At 40.0% G+C, this 19,506-nt stretch overlaps 2 protein-coding genes across 4 annotated transcripts in view; both read left to right on the top strand.

Annotated features, from left to right (window-relative positions):
* Positions 1 to 19,506, top strand: part of LOC110832362 (protein Wnt-4) — a 104,696-nt gene that overhangs the window by 70,482 nt on the left and 14,708 nt on the right. The gene's annotated exons all lie outside the window — the stretch shown is intronic.
* Positions 7,654 to 12,623, top strand: LOC110832363 (lysozyme). The gene is made up of 4 exons (XM_022069281.2): positions 7,654 to 7,848; positions 9,150 to 9,241; positions 9,409 to 9,472; positions 12,034 to 12,623. The coding sequence occupies exons 1-4, from the start codon at positions 7,719 to 7,721 to the stop codon at positions 12,168 to 12,170; spliced, it is 423 nt and encodes a 140-aa protein (XP_021924973.1). The 5' UTR covers positions 7,654 to 7,718; the 3' UTR covers positions 12,171 to 12,623.

Raw genomic sequence — 19,506 nt, forward strand, 5'->3', positions numbered from 1 at the left:
GAGATGGCGTGCATAGTTATTGTACTAATCATCCCATACATTGAATTCAAATCTTAAAGGCCAGTACTTCTAAGGGAGATATCTCGGGTGTGTCGTGCACAAGAAATTAATTACAGCAGAACATAAACCTTTTCTAAACAGTGACGCAACAGTGTTTTACGAACCATATTGCAGATTAAACTAATCCAATAGCTCGTTAAATTGAAAGATATATGGAGTGCACATGGAAAATGGATTTCAGACACATTCTTGATCATCCGTAGGCCATTTAAATCCTTTCCGCGATATTTATTTATTCTTTAGATTTCCGGCACACGTTGCAGTGATTAGTCTATGAAATAAATCGTAGAGCTGGAGTGACGGTAATCCGCTTGGCGGTAAATTAGCTGCATACTTGACAGGTAATTACACGCATTTGAATTACTGCCGTTCCCTTGACTCTGCCTCCCTCCACCCGAAGCCCTACACGAGTGGTTTTATTGAAAGTGTCAGTGGCGACCACAGATTTACACACCATACACTGATTTTCAAACGAATTATTTGTCCTCCTTTGCATTCAAGAAGAAAGAGGCCAGAGCAGAAAATCAGTAAAGAGAACAGATATCGGCGGACGATCGAAATTTGATTCCAGGAAGGGAAGCAATAAGAATTGATACACTTCTGTGAGAGTCCTTTGAAGCCGAAACTCGTCCAAGTAGTTTTTAAGAATTCAGACCGAACCTCGAAGAAAACACATCACCATTAAACTATAAACTGGTTTATGATGTTCAAGGAAATGGTTGTTATTTATGCCTAGAATGATACGAAAAACATAATTACAAAATAGAGCGTTACTAGTTGTTAAATCAGATGGTGCATGGTGCATTAGCCGTGTTAAAATACAGCTTCAGCCAGCCAGGCGTTGTTAGCTAGTACCACTGAACCACGGTACGAACGAAAGTATGACTTTATTTTTCGTTTTTGAAAGTGTTAGCTGGGCAAACAAGGCTAACATGAATACTCGGCTGCGGCATATACAGAATGCTCCTTGTTTTTACGAGAGGAGCCTAGTGTGGTTTACATTTAACAGATGGCACCGCAATATCTTTCCCATGAGTCAGATACACTATTCCCGACCGACGTATAGGACACAGAGAATTTGTTGCCCCCCCCCCCCCCCCCCCGAGCGATCTCGAGATTTAAACCCACCTGACTTTTTCTTGTGGGATTACTTGAAGCACAAAGCCAGCGACACTTCAAGAGCTCCGGCAAGAAATTAAACGGTTTTGCGCAGCCGTCTTTGCAGAAACTTCAGTGGCCGCTAGTCGGTCAGTTGCTGTCACATGTCAACTGTGCCACGAAACTAATGGTGGCCATTTTGAACACCTGCACTAGATTCGCTAATTCACTAACTACCACTGCTCACGTAGGTAATGATTGATTAAAATGTCCCCATTTCCTTCATTGAATGTATGCATAAATATTTTTTGGACATCTGTATTTGCCTCTCGGCAGTTTAGAACGCGATATAAGAGATGAGAAGTAAAAGGGGACTAGAAAATGACGTGGGATTCCAGATTTTCTAGTTTTCGCCTAGAATTATTAGTGATTTTATCAAGGAGGGAAAATAAGTGGCACGAATGGTGGAGATAATGTGTAGACTACAAAGTTTCAGTCGTAAGTGCTCAAGGGAAGACACCACTTAGGACAGGCACATGTACTTGTAATTTTATTTATTTAGTGTTCTGTCTGACGACAGGTCCATATGAACAGGATCCTTCCATCCTTTTCTCGGACTGGGACCTGTTCATATACGTTCTTGGCAGATGATCCAGAAGTGGTTTGCCATTGCCTTCTTCTGTGTGTGAATGGAGTAATTGTTGGGATGCCACGGAGAAACCGGGGAAACCCCCGGAGGAAAACTCCGTGTTGCCTAGACCACGGCCTTGCCCAACACAAGTTATAAATTCGGGCACCGCCGGGAATCGAACCCGAGGATTACAAGGCCAGCGTTCTAACCGCTAGACCTCCGTGGCTGACAGATGGGACTATCGTATTAAAATTAGTAACAGAGAAACAGGGCTTGGATTGAATTCAGTTGGCTCAGGTTAAGGCCCATACATCTTTCTGTGGACTCCATGAGACCCTAGGTTTCAATAAAAATATGCAATATCTTGATCAGTTGGTCGACCATCAGCGTCTCATAAAGAATACAGGATTCACTGTAGAATTAGGATGTGATGAATGCAATTAACATTGAAGCCGGTTTGATCAGATGCTGTGCCATGCGGGTGGCTTCACGGAGTTACTAATGGACCGATCCACAGGGGACTGGATTAGCTCCCCTACATCAGACAAATTACTATTCTCTCTTTAATGATGGAGGTGGTATGTAATCCTCCATGTTTTGGTTCACGCTTACGTTATTATGGATCATTGGATTCATGCCCCCCCTCTTCTTACATTTAGCTTGGGAGCTTGCGGGCAAATATTTTTATTATTCAGATTATACACACATACGCCTATATACAAGCGCCCACATAAGTGCGGTACAATATGAGAGAAACGATATCGTTAAGCATTTATGGATCTACAGAATCTTGTTTTTACTTTGCCATTTACTGGTGAAGGTAAATGTTTATTCTATGCTAAAACGCCACGTTATAAACCCGTGTAAGGCGGGGGGGGGGGGGGAGCTGAGATAAAGTTCCATGCATTCTTAACCTCGTCACTAAATGGAATTTAATGGTGAACTTCACGCACAGATTTACCTGTGGTGAAATATTACCCTAGGTTGGATAGGGTCCCAAAGCACACCTAGATGTCGTATAAGAGAGGAAGTGATGTGTCCTGCCGGAAGTTGAGCCTTAGCGACTTCGAGTCTCCGTTCCCCCATGAACTGACTGTCGAGTGGGATTAAATTATTTCCCTAAATTTCATGTATATTATTACAGCGGTAGATTCTGACTTTTCTCAGCTGAATTTTAGACTATTCCAAGTTTTCGTCAGCACCTGTTCGAAAAGTGATCGCGATGCGCAGTTGGAATTTTTAACATCATTCTGTGAATGAGACATCATGCTTAGTTTTGGTGCAAAATAACTGATTTAAGAATTAAATATTGGAAAAGACTGACGTTTGTGTGGGATTTTAAGGCCATACAGAATTTAATTTGATGCAATTTCAAGTCTTTGTTAAACAGTTCCAAATTTTAAATTTCTAATGCTAAATTTTGTTTAAATCCATTCAGTAGTTTCCAAAGTTATCCAGAAAACCAACAAATTAGTATGTATCTAACTTGCCTGTTTTAAGATAAAAAGCTCTGCTAATCGTCAGTTTTTGTGCCCTGTTTTATCATTAATTAGTTTATGCTATAACTCTGTATCAGCCGATGAGATTATTGCGGAGTTGAAATGTTAAGGTTACTTTAGCGCAGCAGAACTGCATATAAATTCAAATGTTCCTTTTGTTATTTTGCATATCTCTTTGGCCTTAATGTTTATGATTTCAGATATAAATTTATTGTTGTAATAGTAATCACGCTACAGTTTAACAGTGCATATTCATAAAATATTTTTTCTTGTAATGTATTAAATTTCCATTCCATCGCAGAATATCTCAAATAAAGATTATATACATTAATGCGATATTTACTTTATACAACTCATTAATTTTTTACGGAACATATTGTGTCCGATAAATGTATAAAGTTCAATTTTAATTTTATATAGGTTTAAAGTAAGGTTTAAATTGTGCCAGTAAGAACCATAAGGGAAAAAGCAATATAATACATATGAAACTAAATTTGGGAAACCTCAGGGAAAGTGACTGCTTGGGAGACCTAAAAGTAGATGGAGGAGTACTTTGAAAATGAATAATGTGTGAAGGAGCGGCGTGTCCACTGACACGAAGTTTAATAGAAGTAACATTACATTTTTACAGAAGGGAATGATATACCTGAATATTAGTAAGCATTAATTTTCCTTCAACCCTCTTGTTGAGATTTTTCACATTTCTGAGGCGTGGACAGCGCAGTAAAGAACGACCGTGTGGAATTTCTCCATATGTCTCATATTCCAAAAACATTCCGTTAACAACGATTCCTCCCAATATATTTATCTTTTCACAATTGAACAAATAACGGCGAGGTTAAAACTATTTCCCTCCGAAGATGGCTGTCTTCTGGGTTGTTGCGACGTGTAGTCTGATAGAAGTTTACCGACGTTTCAAAGGTTATTGCTACCTCCATTAGGAGATGAGTCACTCATCGCCCTGATGATGGAGGCAACAAGGATCCCTGAAACATCGGTAAACTTCTACCAGACTACACGTCGCAACAACCCAGAAGACAGCCATCTTCGGGCTCAACACCGTGAAAACCTCAAATCCTACTGTGTCTCTGTCAGTGCTGATACACAACACACACCCCATAGTTTACATAAATCTCGAACCAAGTTTCTCAGAAACGGCATAGGTTATATCACCCAGGATAACGTAAAAGTCATAGCTAGTTGACTAGAGTTTTGACGGAATGGATTTGTCCTTTCGCTACCACATCGTAACAGGTCTGGGGTCCTGTCTAAGGGGTTCCAGAGTGAATTGAGATTGGTGCGTGAACATAACCGCTAATTTCAATGCAAGTATCGAGGTTTACGTTTTATAGTTTACCAATGAAGACTTCTCGGTCGAAAAGCCATTTCCGCACGGTTGATCACCAGAGAAGACTTCATTGCATTCAGTCGCCGTGAAAGTTTCAAATTTCACGTGTTATGCTAAGTCCTTTACACTTTACTTAAGCCAGACAAAAGGGACGATAATATTTTTATCTGAGGGAAACAAGTAAGAAGAAGTTAAATATTGCAAAATTAAGAATTTTGTAATTTGTACCACGGTGGGGCAGAAATATGTGACGGCTTTTAAAGTGAAATAACAATTGAAAGGCAGCAATTACAACTTGCTTACACACACAAATACATTAATAGTCCAACGGAAAAATAACCTTCAGCGTTAATGTTTTAAAATTATATTCTACAAAGGCCTTGTTTAATATTTTATGCATTCTTGTACATAAGCTGACAGAGAAGGCAGCAGACATTTGATACGCTGTTGCTTATTCACATTAACCTCAGAGACATTGGTAAAACGTGTCGCATGCGCATTACTCTTCAGGTGTCCTCGAAGGTAACCTGGGAGGTCAGCTGATGACCCTGAAGTTAAACTGTATACGGAAAGCCGTTCAGGTCACTGAATTCTTACGCAACTTTGACTTTAAATGGATTGTCACGCAGATTAAAATACGCAATTCGCCACACACTCCTCAAGAGCTGGCCTGCGCAGACTTCGCCTCATCCCTCCCAGAAGTTATAAACGTTGATGCCAGGTGGTCAAGAGACCCTCAGTGACCCTTCTTCGCGCCTCCTGAATTCCATAGCAGCAGAAAGTTCCAGCTAGGTGCCCCACAATGTCTCTGCAGTGAAGTTTCTTCTAATATGCAACTGCAGATTAGTCGATCATGTTTGCTGAAATTGCAGAGAACACTGTAGGATTACTGCTAGTGCGTCATTAATGTGTAGTGATTAGCGACAAAGTGGGTTTTAAAAACACTGGGTTTCAGGAGTATGAGATGGGTAAGACACGTAGCACGCATGATGACGTTGATAAATACACACGAAATTGTAGTGTTCTTACATGAAAATAAGAATCTACTTGGAGATCTACGCGTCGAGAGGAGGATAATATTAAAGTGGATTTTAGAAATATGCGGTGTGAGGTTGTGTGGGGACGGCATTGCAGTAAGCCATGTCGACCCGTTAATAACGCATCGGGTTCTACAAAGAGTGGAGAATTTCTTGACCAGTTGAGTCACTATCATCTTTTCATGAAGAACTTTACTCCGTGGAGTTCCTTAATTGGTCGATTGGGTGATAGGTGTGTTATAGTTTTATTGTTTAAGCAAGCAAGGCTCATGAAATCGCAACTCATGTTCAGGATTCTAGGCGCTGGCTGAGAACCTCAAGTTGACCCCTAGTTCAGGCCCTGCGGTTTAATATCAGTTACGACATACTGTTTCTAAATAAAACAACTGTGATAAAATATAGTGACGACACAAATTTAATCTGGAAGTATCTTACATTCAACAGTATGTAACAGTATGTAAGTCAACTAATTGCAATGTCGGCATGTTTGTAAAGAAACTTACTTCCAATTAAAACCTATAACAATATGTTTCTGCAGCCAAACTTAAAAACCTAACACGTGGGCCGTATTCTTTATTCTCAGGTATGTACCATAAATATATTAGTTAACGACGCATTTTCTAAGCATATATGGTGTCCCTAACAACAATTTGCGAGACAGAAGTTCGGCACCCTCTTTCTAGAGGTCTGCACGGGCCGGGGCCTGGTGGCAGAGATAATGTTTGGGTCCTGGTTGGGTTCGACCCTGGTTCAGATTATACGAATCGCATGTCATACTGAACATTTTCGTCTTTCTCGGGCCATTGTTTTCTTGTATGATTTGAGGTTTTCACAGCGGTGAGTATGAAGATTTCTGTCTTCTGGGTTGTTGCGCTGTGTAGTCTGGTAGATGTTTACCAACGTTTCGGAGGCCATACTGCATCTGTCATCAGGGCGATTCATTCTTCTTTCATGTACCAGACTACACAGCGCAACAACCCAGAAGACAGAAATCTTCATTGTTTTCTTGAAGAAAAATGCTCATTTGCGGTAGTGTGTGCTCGTGACACAGTCAGGCTGTCGTAGCTTTCCCGCCTCACAAATAGTTCGACGTAACATGTTGCTTCGCATCCGATACCTTTGTACCGTTCCTCAAACACCAAATAATTTCAGACGACCGTAGAGCATCGGTATATAAATCATTCAAGGATTACTGGCATTTACGCATTAAAACATGTATTAATAACACTTTTGTCAGGGCAAATTGTAGATAGATCAGGCTTCGTTCGGGTTGGAATAAAGGAGTCTGGCTTAAGTGGGATATTATTATTATTTAGTGTTCTGCCTGACGACAGGTCCATTGTTCTGCCCAAAAAGAGTTCACCAGTTAGGAAAGATAAATTTCTGGCTTCTGCTGGATCGGTCCAAATGATTCTCGGGCAGGACGTGGTAAAATTTTAAAATTTCGGTTCGTGCAAACCTTTACATCTTTCCATACATCTGTGTTTCCAGCTATTGCCTTTTGTTTTAAACGTATTGTTTTATTTACTGTTGTTCGTATTGTTAGAAGCAAAATGTAAACCATGAAGTGTGGTATCTTCAAACAGTAAGCAACTCTTGGTAAGGTATTTTCTTAAAATGTCCATAAACCAACATGTTTGTAGCTAGACGTATGCATTTACGTTCCGTCTGAAACGATATTAATTAACGAACCATTGCAATTTGGCACGTGAAGTTTCAGCCATCAAGATAGCTTGAAGCTGCGAAGCACGAAGTTGATCACTACAATGAGCAAACCATTCTTATGTTTCATTGTGCTGACCCTACTTCTTATCACCTCCTTGTATTTTATTAACTTTCCTGCTGATAACATTTAGCAACTATTTTATATCGTCGCGAAATGAGGCAATAAAATACAGATATGTATTCGCCTCATGGAGAACTGAGGGAAGTCCCAAGCGATAGATAAGGTTACACTCTTCCTGCAAAACGAGGAAGTCGACGCAGTTTTTGCGCGTATAAATTCGTGCCGTTCGCGAGAGTGGCTACAGATTACCAACGAGAAGATGTACCGACTCCTGGCACTAGTGGTCGCCGTCCTCCTCGTGACGCCACACGCGTCTCTTGCCAAGAAGTTCACCCGTTGTGGATTGGCGAAGGAGCTCAAGAAACATGGCATCAAGGACTTAAGAAACTGTGAGTATGTTTCATGTGATGATGAGTTGACAGATTCAGCACTTAGGGTATACATATGCTAAACAAAGCATCAAAATCAGCAGCATCGTTGTAATCCTCAGGGTGATAAATGACCAGTGTAAAGGAAGTACAGTAAAAGCTATTCCCAAACATCTAAATGAACTGGCTGTGGTAAGACCAGTGATTGACTGAGGAAGTAGGTAGCGACGCTGTGATGCTGTTTTTCTGGGTTTTAGCGTCGTGTATACTCGTCGGTGGATATAAACGTTTCGCAGAAACGTGATGTCTCCATCTTCAGTAATGAAAGACTAAAGGTCTACCTTGAATATAGAGACAGCATGTTGATCTGAAACGTTGGCATCATTTTTCTTATCACCGTAAAAACCTCGAATCTCATAGACAGTGATATAGTCTTTAAACTAAATGCAGTTGTTAAATACCTACTTCACGATTTAGTTTCTCGAACGAAGTAATGGCATTTATTCCACGCCAGACGTATTGGTTGTGCCGCCGTGGCTTTGTTTAAAGAAACAGGTAGTGGCAGTTTATTCAAAACGGATATAATCTTGTATCGCCAGGCTCTCGTGTCCGAACGCGGGGCGAACCGCAATAAAGTGAAGGTTATGGATAAACGAGAGCATCGAGCGTACAACTTCTTTGGTTTTCAAGAAATGTGACGTTATAAGTCGAGAGGAGTCACTTAGAATTGGGCCTATGACTGGCGATAACCGCTAGTCCTTTCAAATTCATCGAGATACAAGAAATACACTGCATATTCGTGGTCGAAGAAATATAGTAAAACTGAGTAGCCAGGGATGACTAAATTACGGTAGCAAAAGACTCATTCCGTCATCTGCTGTTGACAGTATGTGAAGTTGTACATTTAAATAAAATTAATTAATAAATAAACAATAACTGTCTGGTGTATGATGAAAACAGGAGTTTTTGGGTCGATGAACATGTAGGCATTTACAATTTTAATTTAATATAGGCACATGAAAGGTGGTGAGATTTGAGTAAGGCCCACTCTGCAGTTCATTTAGTACGTCTTGACATCTTGAGTAAAACCATCAGTGTCCGAATTAGTAACAGTATAAAGATTTCTGTCTTCTGGGTTGTTGCGCTGTGTAGTCTGGTAGATGTTTACCAACGTTTCAGAGGTCGTACTGCCTCCGTCATCAGGGCGATCTCATCTACCGTACCAGAAATTATAAAAGTAGAATGTTCTTCGAACTCAGAGTAAAATGTGCTGTTGCGGATTGTTTAAAGTGCCTTCCGTAATTATGTGATCTTGTTGCCAGGGGTGTGCCTGGCTGAAAGTGAGAGCGGGCTGAACTCCAATGTAGTGGGAAGTGTAAACAGAGACGGAAGCCTAGACAATGGAATATTCCAGGTAAGGCAACAGCTTTTTAGGTTTCGGTGCCTGTGAATAAATTCATAACAGTTGAATCGGACTGTATTGCGTAGGAAATTAATTAGTTAATAGTTAGATATATTACAGCTTAAACATCAATTGACATACTTATCTGGTTTTAAATCTTATTGGCATTTTCTTTTCAGATCAACAACAGATATTGGTGTAAAAATGGGCGCAAGGGTGGAGATTGTAATATTAAGTGCGAAGGTGAGTTTTTGAAGTTAAGCAGTGGGTTAGTACACATGTAAAGTTTCCCCTATTGAAAATTAACACTTTCCACGTGGAAACACTTATTCTAGAATCTTGGTACGCAGGAGAATGTCCCACGTACCCACTTGATAGAGGCTGAGTAGTGGACCACAGAAGTGTACTGGGCCGACGTTGGTTAAATAGCAACGCGTTAGCGCCACAGGAAATGTATAAGGCAACACTGAGTTTAGTTTGTCTACATAAGGACACACTAATGAAGGTCTAACAAGGACGAACACTGAGAATATAATTTTAAGAATGCATATAAGCTGTTTTCAAATGCGATCTTTGCGTTTGAGCATAACTCTTTGACTTCGATGTTCTTTTAGGCCTATTGCAGATATAAATGTGTTACAGCAAAACTAATCAACTGAAACTACACAACATGACCAGAAAATATTATATTCTTTGTATTTTGTTAAATATTATGCAGTCACAGACAGCCGATAAGGGGTGGTCTTCAAGAATAGTATTTTTGTCACGGATGGACAGATGGTCGCATTGATATGTTTGATTCGTTATTTAGTTTCCATTTGAGATGAAGGCGATTGGATTTTGCTGACTCAGGACAGGGACCGGTGCAGGGCTTTGGTTAATTCGGTGATGAAGTTTCGGGTTCCATAAGCCATCTAGTTACTTTACTTAGTTTCCATGAAGAAAACGCGTTCCTTTGGGTCCATCAAAATATTCATTACCTGACAACATAATTCATGTTAGTTTCTTTATGATCAATTTACTTCTCGTATAGCGATAAAAAGAAACTTCCCCTGTTTATATTACGACGCTGAATCATCTGTTTAGATGTTGCATCATGAAAATAAATAACTGACTCAATTGTGTAAGATATTACCTCCAAAATCGATATCTAACTTACTCGGCGGATTAAGAAATCTACTGCTCTTAGAAACGATAATTGTCAAGCGTTTACGTCGTATATTAGTTACACTAGTGAAGATTCTTGTAGGCTACGGTGGAATGGTGCAAGGTATGAACTCGAATGTTTGCGTGTAATCTGTTAAATATTGACCTACGTTTCAGAGAAGCTTGCAGTATTCATTATCAGGGCGATCTCTCAACATGCCAGACGATAACCATCTCCATCTTCACTCTGAAGTTTTGTTTAAGGCGGCGGTTGTAGCCTGTTCTAAAATGTTGTTCCAGCCAACATTTACCTGAATTCGAGGAAAATTACAAAAACTTTCATTCAGGGTTCTGAAGCGCCTATTATACTCACCACTGCCATATGCTGGTGTAATTGGAGTTACTTAGACTGCGCCCAGTGTATTCCGTCTTATAGAATGTACCAGAACCTAAATGAGATTATTTGTAGTCGATTCACGTCTGCCTGCGGCGGTATGTGGGAGTTTTGTATATGGTTGAATGGGTGGAACTCTTCAGAAAGTTAGATGGTGTAGGGTAATCAAACAGGCATACAGACTGACACAAGAAACGAGCTCTTTTTTCGGTGGCGCCGTTGTCTGTCGTTCTGCAGATGGTCATATTTCAACATTCTTTATGCGACGGAGCGCTGAATTTAAGTCCCATATCTCGCTGTACACCAGGTCATGTTTGAGTGTTACTCTGAAGTTGTGAGTGTATACATAACTGTGTTAACATTATTCTTTGCACTTCGTTATACAGAATGATCCTTTTGCAAAAGGCCCCAGACTTTCAGCGATAAAACCACCACCGTGTATTCACCAATTGTGTTGAAATATTGTAGGTACATTTCTCAGGCCTTGTAAAACTACACCCTGTCACATAGGCGTTGTGAACCAGAGAATTAATCTTACGTTTTCATAAAAGGTTAGGAGTTTCTATACCAACTTAAGATTATTGGTTTCTGAAAAGGCCTGTTTCCATGTAATTATTAACTATTCTTCTTAACAAGAATTAGGTTTATAGCTGACAAATTCCATGTTTAAACGTCACAGAAAAATCGTACAACGTTGCAGCAGAGCCGAAACTAATAACGACAGCTCATAACTCGCACCATAGCAAAGCTAGCAACGCTATATCGCTGACTAAGGGGCGGGCAAAGTCTTTCCATGGCCTTGAAGCACGCAGTTTGGTGACATTGATTCGAGAGGAATACTCGGTGAAGGAAATGGCTGTCTTCTGGGTTGTTGCGCCGTGTAAGCTGGTAGAAGTTTAGTGACGTTTTATAGGTGCTTGCTGCCTCCACCATCAGGACGATGCTATTCATCGCCATCTTCATACTAGCCGCCTTTAGAACCTGAAGTTTCACAAACGGCCCTGAGTTGGAATAGCCGCCAGTAACATGACGTGTAGTCACATTTGACATAAATCCGTGATATTCCTTCTTAGGAGGCAAACACAGGCCATAATGCGAACACAAACCTATTTTTTATTTTGTTTGGAAAAAATGTGGGGAAAATGGACATTATTTTGATAAGTTTACAGTGTGATTATTAAGAGTGTTGTTGGACCAATGAATGCATTGAGGTATGTGCAGTGAAAAGTACATAAATGCCCATTCAATTGAATTGATGTTTCAGACTTGAAGAATGACAACATTGCCGATGATATTGGGTGCGCCAAGAAGATTTACAAGCGTCATGGCTTCAATGCTTGGTACGGTTGGCGCAGTAAGTGCCAGTCGGGGCTACCCGACCTGTCCAAGTGCAGAATCTGAATAAATCAAAGGATTATTCCACGCCTTTCATAATTTATTCACATAAATCTTCTTTATTGTGCAAGTGTAGGCCTACTTTATTCAGGATGGAGTGGATATGAACCCAAGTAAAGGAATCGAGTGACAAGCCAATAGCCATGTTCAGTTTTTACTAACAATTAAATTACTTACGAAATGTAGACGTGCAATCATGCACTAACGCCTGTGAAACACTTTAAACGTAACACTATACTCGTACAATCTATTACTTTACGTTACTTATATTCTAATTACGTTTATTTTAAAAACAAAGGACATGCGTGAATGGAATTGTCAATCTAAGGTCAGTTTGTCCTTAGCTTATTTGTTAAGCATTGTTAGACTTATGTCGACTCCATAAACAATGTAAACAAAGTAAAAATACAATCATATGTGTTGTCAGAATCTTTATAAAATATATTATTTGTGATATTACATCTGTTGTTAAATTATTATGGTAATAATTATCAGTTCTCCTTACGTGGTCTGCTGAATGTGCCAGTGTACGGCAGATATGTCAAACTGAGTGCTTAAGAAGTGTCGCTTAAAATGTGGGTGATTGTCCCTGAGGGACGTCACATGGGTGGAGAGAATCATAAGAGCCTGATTTTTCAGTTCAAAGCTTAAGCTTTAGATAAATTTTTCGAGCCTTTATATTTTTGTATAGGCCTACGCAGATGTGAATTTAATTGAAATGCATTTGCACTTTATTTAATTGAAATATGAAACGACTGTACACAAGCAGCTACTTGATATGCTTTTGAACCTTGAAATTTATAGAAACTGGGACGTTTGTGCCAGTTCATCGTGTACAATTCCGGAAATGAACTGGCCCGCATAAAGAGGGCACCGATTTTAACTTTCCTGATGTGTTGGATATCATTCCCTTTTTGTTTTATATTCTTTCTTTATTCCCATTTTTAATTGTTCCATTCTCTGTTTTTTCTATTTTTTGTCTCTTATTTTCCCTTCTCTCTTCGTCTTTTTCTTATCTTTTTATTATTTCCATCGTTCTGAAGTGTTTACGGTCAAATCCGGTAGAACGCACGCAGCTTGGAGCTATAATTAATTACGCATACAAACAAGTATTAGTTTTACCATCGCCGTAACATCCATTGACAGAACGTTCGTCAGACGAGGAGTTGGTATATTTGGAAGTTACCCGTTCCTGAAGAGGTTACGTATTTGCTATTGTTCGGTATAATGACGTCACGAACGTCCCGAGGGCTGAGTGAAGTCTCATTGTTGCATTCCTCGTGAGTGCTTTCACGTGGAGGGGCAGACCGCCCGCAGAGTGGCGACACGGCACAGTGATTCAATACTCACTGGTTCTTAATGACCAGACAAGTGTTTAAACTTTTATTACTATTTTGCCTTTTGCAATGACGTAACTTCAGGCCGGGACGTGGCGTTTACCACTCGCGTCTGTCTACTGCCGATGTTAGGACTGTGTGGAGATATACCTCCACTCCCCTAGACGTCTAGCAGTCTTGAAATTTGTCATCTTTATCTCATATTAAAATATCAAATCGAAGGGTAATTGGCGGGTTGTGTAGCATGAAATATATTAAAAACTTAATAAACTCTTTGAAAGAAGTCACATGGGAGACCTAAGCGTAGATGAGAGGATAATTTACTTCTTTCTTCCAATATCTGACTACTTCGCCAATGGTGTAGGGACCCCGTAACTGATAGGTGTATACGATTTGGTACCTTTCGTCGCAAATTACTATTACGCCTTAAATATACACCAAACGGCCCACAAGTTTCATAAATCTACCAGAAAAAATGTTTTCGGATGGGTCATTTGCAAATGTTGCACCGCCTTATCTGTGACTGACGCTTATTTCAAATACACATTTACCAATGCTGAGTTATCGGTTGCTCCTGATTCCATGATCAGTCTACTTTTTAACCTGGAAACACGAATGCATTAAACAAGCAATATGAAAAATACTCTTTTGCGTCGTTTTGAATCTTTACAGCCATTCGTAAATTTTCCTTTGTGTCACATAGCCTACTTGCCGCCTTACTGAATTGCCATTCGTTTGTAAATTACACAAGTTCTCGCACTCTCTGATCGCAAAAATTGGATCGCGGGCCACCGTACTTTTAGTGCACTTTGTTAATGGTCCAACCAAAAAGCGCGTCACGCTGTTAATATTACTTAGACAATGAAAGCTAAGTGTGGGCAAATGTGTGATATTTCATACGTATTTCCGTCATATTTTTCCATGACATCAACATCTCTTTTTGAGATTAAACTTTACTTCACCTTTTGGCTTTCCCACGTAATAGGTTTTGAAGTCGTGGAGCGTATTCAACTGGTTCATGTAAGAGTTCATTGGCAAGGTTTCGTATTGGCGGCAACGTTCAGTACAGATGTACCCCGATTTACGCTTTGAGCTTATGTAATCCCATATTCATATGTCCGAATGCCTCTTGCACTATTTATTTACTGGTAGAATAACCATCAGTGAATTAAAAACACTTTAGGCCTATACCATATTTTTAATAAAGAATGTCCAATTACTTGTTTGTTTAATTTCTTGGTTAGTTTGACTATTCATTTGCTTGTTCACTCATTTAATTAGAGTTACTTAACTTGATGGTTGTTTAGTTAGTTGGTTTCGAATCTTCTCATTGTTTTGAGGTTGCTCTTCTGAGATCGCGCAAAACGTGAAATTCTGTGTAAACACGAGATGTCGCTGGGATCGGTATTCATGGCGCGGCCGGTGGGAGGAACAAGCGAGGCTGAGGCACATCTGGTGTCACTTTTCAGCGAAGAAGACATTAGTCGCACAGAAGGGCAATTATTCCTTCAGCAAAGCATGCTTTTACATGAGTGACATGAGGTCATGGCGAGAGGGGGTATGGTCTGACAATACACATCCTGTCGCCCAATAGCGAGAGGGCTGTTACCCCGCCTTAGTCCTGTACAAGAAGGGTTGGAGTTGTCAGCATCTAGAACTGGAGGGGACTTGACAAAGAGCTGCAGGCTGTTCTTCCCTCGGTGAATTATAATTGGTCGCTTTTCAAATTGGCCAGGTGCTTCAAGATGTAAGTAGGTTGATTTACTGCGTAGCTGTGCACACCCGCATGCTGCCTACCATTGCACCACTCGCATATGAGGTCAAAGCGGCGCTGAAGTTGATGGTGCTCTTTTGGGTTTCGGCGCCGTGTAGAATCGTCGGGCTCAGGATTTCAGACCTGAAGCCCTGAAGATGGAAATAGTACTTTTCTCCTTAACGTCCCCATCTACTGACGAGTCTACACGGTGCCGAAACCCATAAGAACAACGCCATATTATTAATGTTTCACCCTCAAGGATATGTAGCCAAATTAATGAGAGCGATCATCCAGCTATGTTGGTGTGGTGACGTACATATGTCTCCAGGTCTTTTGACCATCCTGTCCTCTTTCTGTCAAGCTTAGGGTGTGGGAGGAAATCCACATTTCAGGCGGAATCCATTTTGCTCGTCGAAGATGGGATGGTAGTAATGATGCTGCTGCTGATGATGATGGCCAGCAGAAGGAACCTACCTTTTCCTTAACATTTGATACAGTCACGATGGGAACTGGTGCATGTCACATTCACAAAATTTGACTTCGTCAGATCTGTGGGAGGGGACAGTCATGCGTAAAATCGCATTGGATCAGCTGGTTTGGAATCTGAGGGGCTCTGAGACATGACAATAAAACGATGGAGGATAATAATAGAGGTTGTCGTCATTGTGCGTAGTGAAAGAGGGACGGTAATGCGCAAAGAAATAAGACAAAAATGTATAATAAGAAGCTTCAAAATTGTTCTCTTCACTAGATGGTCTGTTATTAGAGTGATAATATTAAAATGAGAAGAGAGAGCACGAATGAGGAAACGGGAAATACATAAATATTTTAGTCGGGAAATCTGAAGGGAATATACTAATTGGGAGGATAATATTGAAGTGAATCCTTAGGGAATAGTGTATTGACTTGATTCAGTTCTCACTGAGGATAAGGCCCAATGGCGTAATTGTGTGAAAACGATAATGAGCCGTCCGGTTCCTTGACCACCTGAACCACTATTAGTTTCTCAAGAAGGATTCATCAGTTGTGATACGTTGTAGGCTAACTTGAGAGTAGATTTTAAAGTAGCAACCACCTCACCTATATTTTTTACTTCATGTAGGCGTATTCAGTTCTGTCATCCATTAACGACCGGAAAAGTAACTATAACGGAGTACAAAGATGCATTCCACTTTGGTGTGCACAGACATTTTTGTGTTAATTGCGACTTCTGAGGCCCAGTCTTTCATTTATTGGACGTATAAGTGTTCTGTACCTACATGCAGCTAATAAACAGAAGACATACAGCACCACATGGGCCCAAAAGTTAGTTCGTCCATCTGCAGTATAGACCTCTATGGGAAAATTAATAGAAATGTTTCAAGTGATTTGGTAGATAAAACATGTACAGAGACAGAGATACAAGTATTCCCCACATATTACGCTCAACGTTTATACTCTGTTCAATTTACTAAAAGAAAGGGTGGAAAAATACGGCCACATGACTACAGCCATCCATTTTAATATTATCCTCCCATATAGCCTACGCCTGGGTATCCAAAGTGGTCTCATTCCTTGAAGTTTTCCTACTACAATTTTGTATACAATTCCTACCTCTGCCATGCGTGCCGCTTGTCTCACCCATCTCGTTCTTGGGGTTTAGTCGCCCTAATAAAGGGAACAGAAAGAGAGAGTTACTTTCTACAAAAGGTGCAGACATGTTCTTAAATAGCAGATTTGTCCACGCGATCGACTGTAGCAGCCCCACCCTCTTCTGCTCCTCTGCTTTACAGTTTATGCTGCATGGTTCAAATTTCCGTAAACCTGAAACTTGCACTATTTTGTACTTAGTATCTTGTTAAGTCACGTCGAAGCATGTTACCTGCCACCTGTGTTTCAAAGTAGGCGACGCGTGAACTGGAAACGTAATTCTAAGTGCCTTGTTTAGCAAATAGGAGAAGTCCTACACAAAACATGAAACCATTACACATTACATTGCAGTCGATACGATACATCACTTACCATAAACCTACATTTAAAAATATACATCTTTACATAAGTTATGTATGCACAACTTAAAAAGCAAGTAGGCTATGTACATTGTCTCTTGTTTTGACCTATGCATGTATATGCCTACATGTATACACCCACACATTTCCTGAAATGTAGGCCTATTAAGCTGTTTCGGAGCGGAAACGTTTGAATGACCGAAAATTACTTCTGTGCTCTGTGCTAACTTGTAAAGAACGTGATGTAAGAACAAAATCCTAGTTGTCGCGAACTATTTAACGTTTTGTAAGAGAATAAATAGACTTTCTCATGAAGATCGCAGTCTTCTGGGTTGTTGCGCCGTGTAGTCTGGTAGAAGTTTACCGACGTTTCAGATGTCCTTGCTGCCCCCATCATCAGGGCAATCGAGCAACAACCCAGAAGAAAGCCATCTTCAGACTCACCGCCGTGAAAACCTCAAATCCTACAGACTTTAATCTTTCTCCGTACCCATTTGTTTTTGTTGTCACTTTTAGAGGGTGAACCGAGAGATAAAATAAAACTTATGTTAACTAGTGGAGAATAATAAGCTTTTACTTTCCTTCCATGTATAGGCCTAGCCTGAAAATTTATTTTCCATACACTTTATGTAGGAAGCAGCTTGCTTTGATGTATGGTAAGTTTTCTATTTTCGTCTTACCCCACAATTTAACAGTGGAAATTTATAACGTAAAAAATTGTTTTATGATTCGATTATACGACGTGTATGGGCCGTTTAGTTTCATTTATGAAAACAAATGTGTCGGCGCATTGTACGGAATGATAGTGAAATTAACTTAAGTTTGAGCAGTCGTTTCTGCTTCCCAGGTCTAATGTTTACATATGCTATTAAAATGACGCGTCAAACTGAGATAACTCTGGTTAAAAAGTAAAGAAATGTGTCATTAAATAAGATACTATACCCGAGATAACGCATGTCGAAAACGTATTCAAAATTTCAACGAATGTTATGAAATGTAACAAACAGATCATTGTAAAACTATCTCTTTGTTTTGTAAGTAAGAATGTAATGTTGGATATTACGTAATGAGGACTTCGTGATGCGCAAGTCAACTGCTTTAAGGCATCTAAACGAAAGAATCATGGACATTGCACAACTGATACGAATGACAGAACTGTCAAATAGATCAGAATCCTTAAAAGGTTGTATCTTGTATCCTGTTTATTATTTAGGTTACATCAGGAATGCATTTAGTGACGGGCTTTTCTGAAGTCGGTAATGAACTTTGTGGTTCCATAAAAACAGGAATTTTCGTAACGGGTTGAGTATCTAGCCTAAACTTTAAAAGCGACATTGCGTCATTAAGTTTGTTATGACAAAACGATTTATTCCCTGTGAGCTTATTTGATTTTTAAGTAAAAGTACGTACAGTCATTTGAAGTTAATGCAAATGTTCGGAAACACAATTTGTATAAACAGTTATTTAACGGATCAAAAAATTAAAAGATTCACATTTCTATCGCGAAGTTAATTAGCTCTGGCTACCAGACTACACGGCGCTGCCGTGAGAACCTGAAATCTCACTAACTCAGGTTGTGTTAGTAGGCTAATAAAGATGACAAGATGACGGTTTTGTAAATAAATTAGTTCTTTGTATTCGCTGAATATTCCTTGACACACCAGTTTTTAAATAATTCAATGTGGATTGGTTTACTAGTTGCGAGTTTTTATGGCTAGGTTTCGTCCTAGTTATCAGTATACTTGCATCCAGCTAGCGTCTTCTTAACAGAATCTGAGAGGTAAATCACAACAGTCGACGCTGAGACTAAATACAGCTCCATGAAGACGTATGCTCACGCCTTTTTATCTAGCTATCCGTAACTCAATTGCGTTATAAATGCACAAGTTGACGGCCAGGGAGGGGAAATGATAGCGCACAAGGCGCCTTGCTCCCTCTTTCCCCTTTCCACCTTCCCTTCCCCTCTTACTGAGACAACTCAGGCTCATAGATATTTTGCGTTCAGTAATACTGAATAGGTGGGAATGGTCGCCTTCATGAATCGACAGTCTGGAGCTGGACTTACCCTACACAAAATTGAACCAACCCGTCATTCAGCCTGTAACTTTAGTGACTGAGCTCTTTCGGTGACATAAAATTTCGTGCAGAATTTGTTAAGTGTGTTATTGATACATCTCATCGCGGGACACATCCGGTCCAAGGCCGCTTGTAATCAGGCCCATGATTTTTTTTTTGTTAATTTGTTACCAGTTATGTCCACT

This window comes from Zootermopsis nevadensis, unplaced genomic scaffold, assembly GCF_977971745.1.
Source record: "Zootermopsis nevadensis isolate Lab colony 2312 unplaced genomic scaffold, Znev_1.0 Znev_ptg000006l, whole genome shotgun sequence".
Lineage (NCBI taxonomy): Eukaryota > Metazoa > Arthropoda > Insecta > Blattodea > Termopsidae > Zootermopsis > Zootermopsis nevadensis.

Coding starts and splice junctions, on each gene's coding strand:
- LOC110832363 (XM_022069281.2), top strand. CDS start 7,719: ATGTACCGACTCCTGGCACTAGTGGTCGCCGTCCTCCTCGTGACGCCA. Junction 9,242..9,408: donor TAGACAATGGAATATTCCAG/GTAAGGCAACAG, acceptor TTTTCTTTTCAG/ATCAACAACAGATATTGGTG. Junction 9,473..12,033: donor TTGTAATATTAAGTGCGAAG/GTGAGTTTTTGA, acceptor TTGATGTTTCAG/ACTTGAAGAATGACAACATT.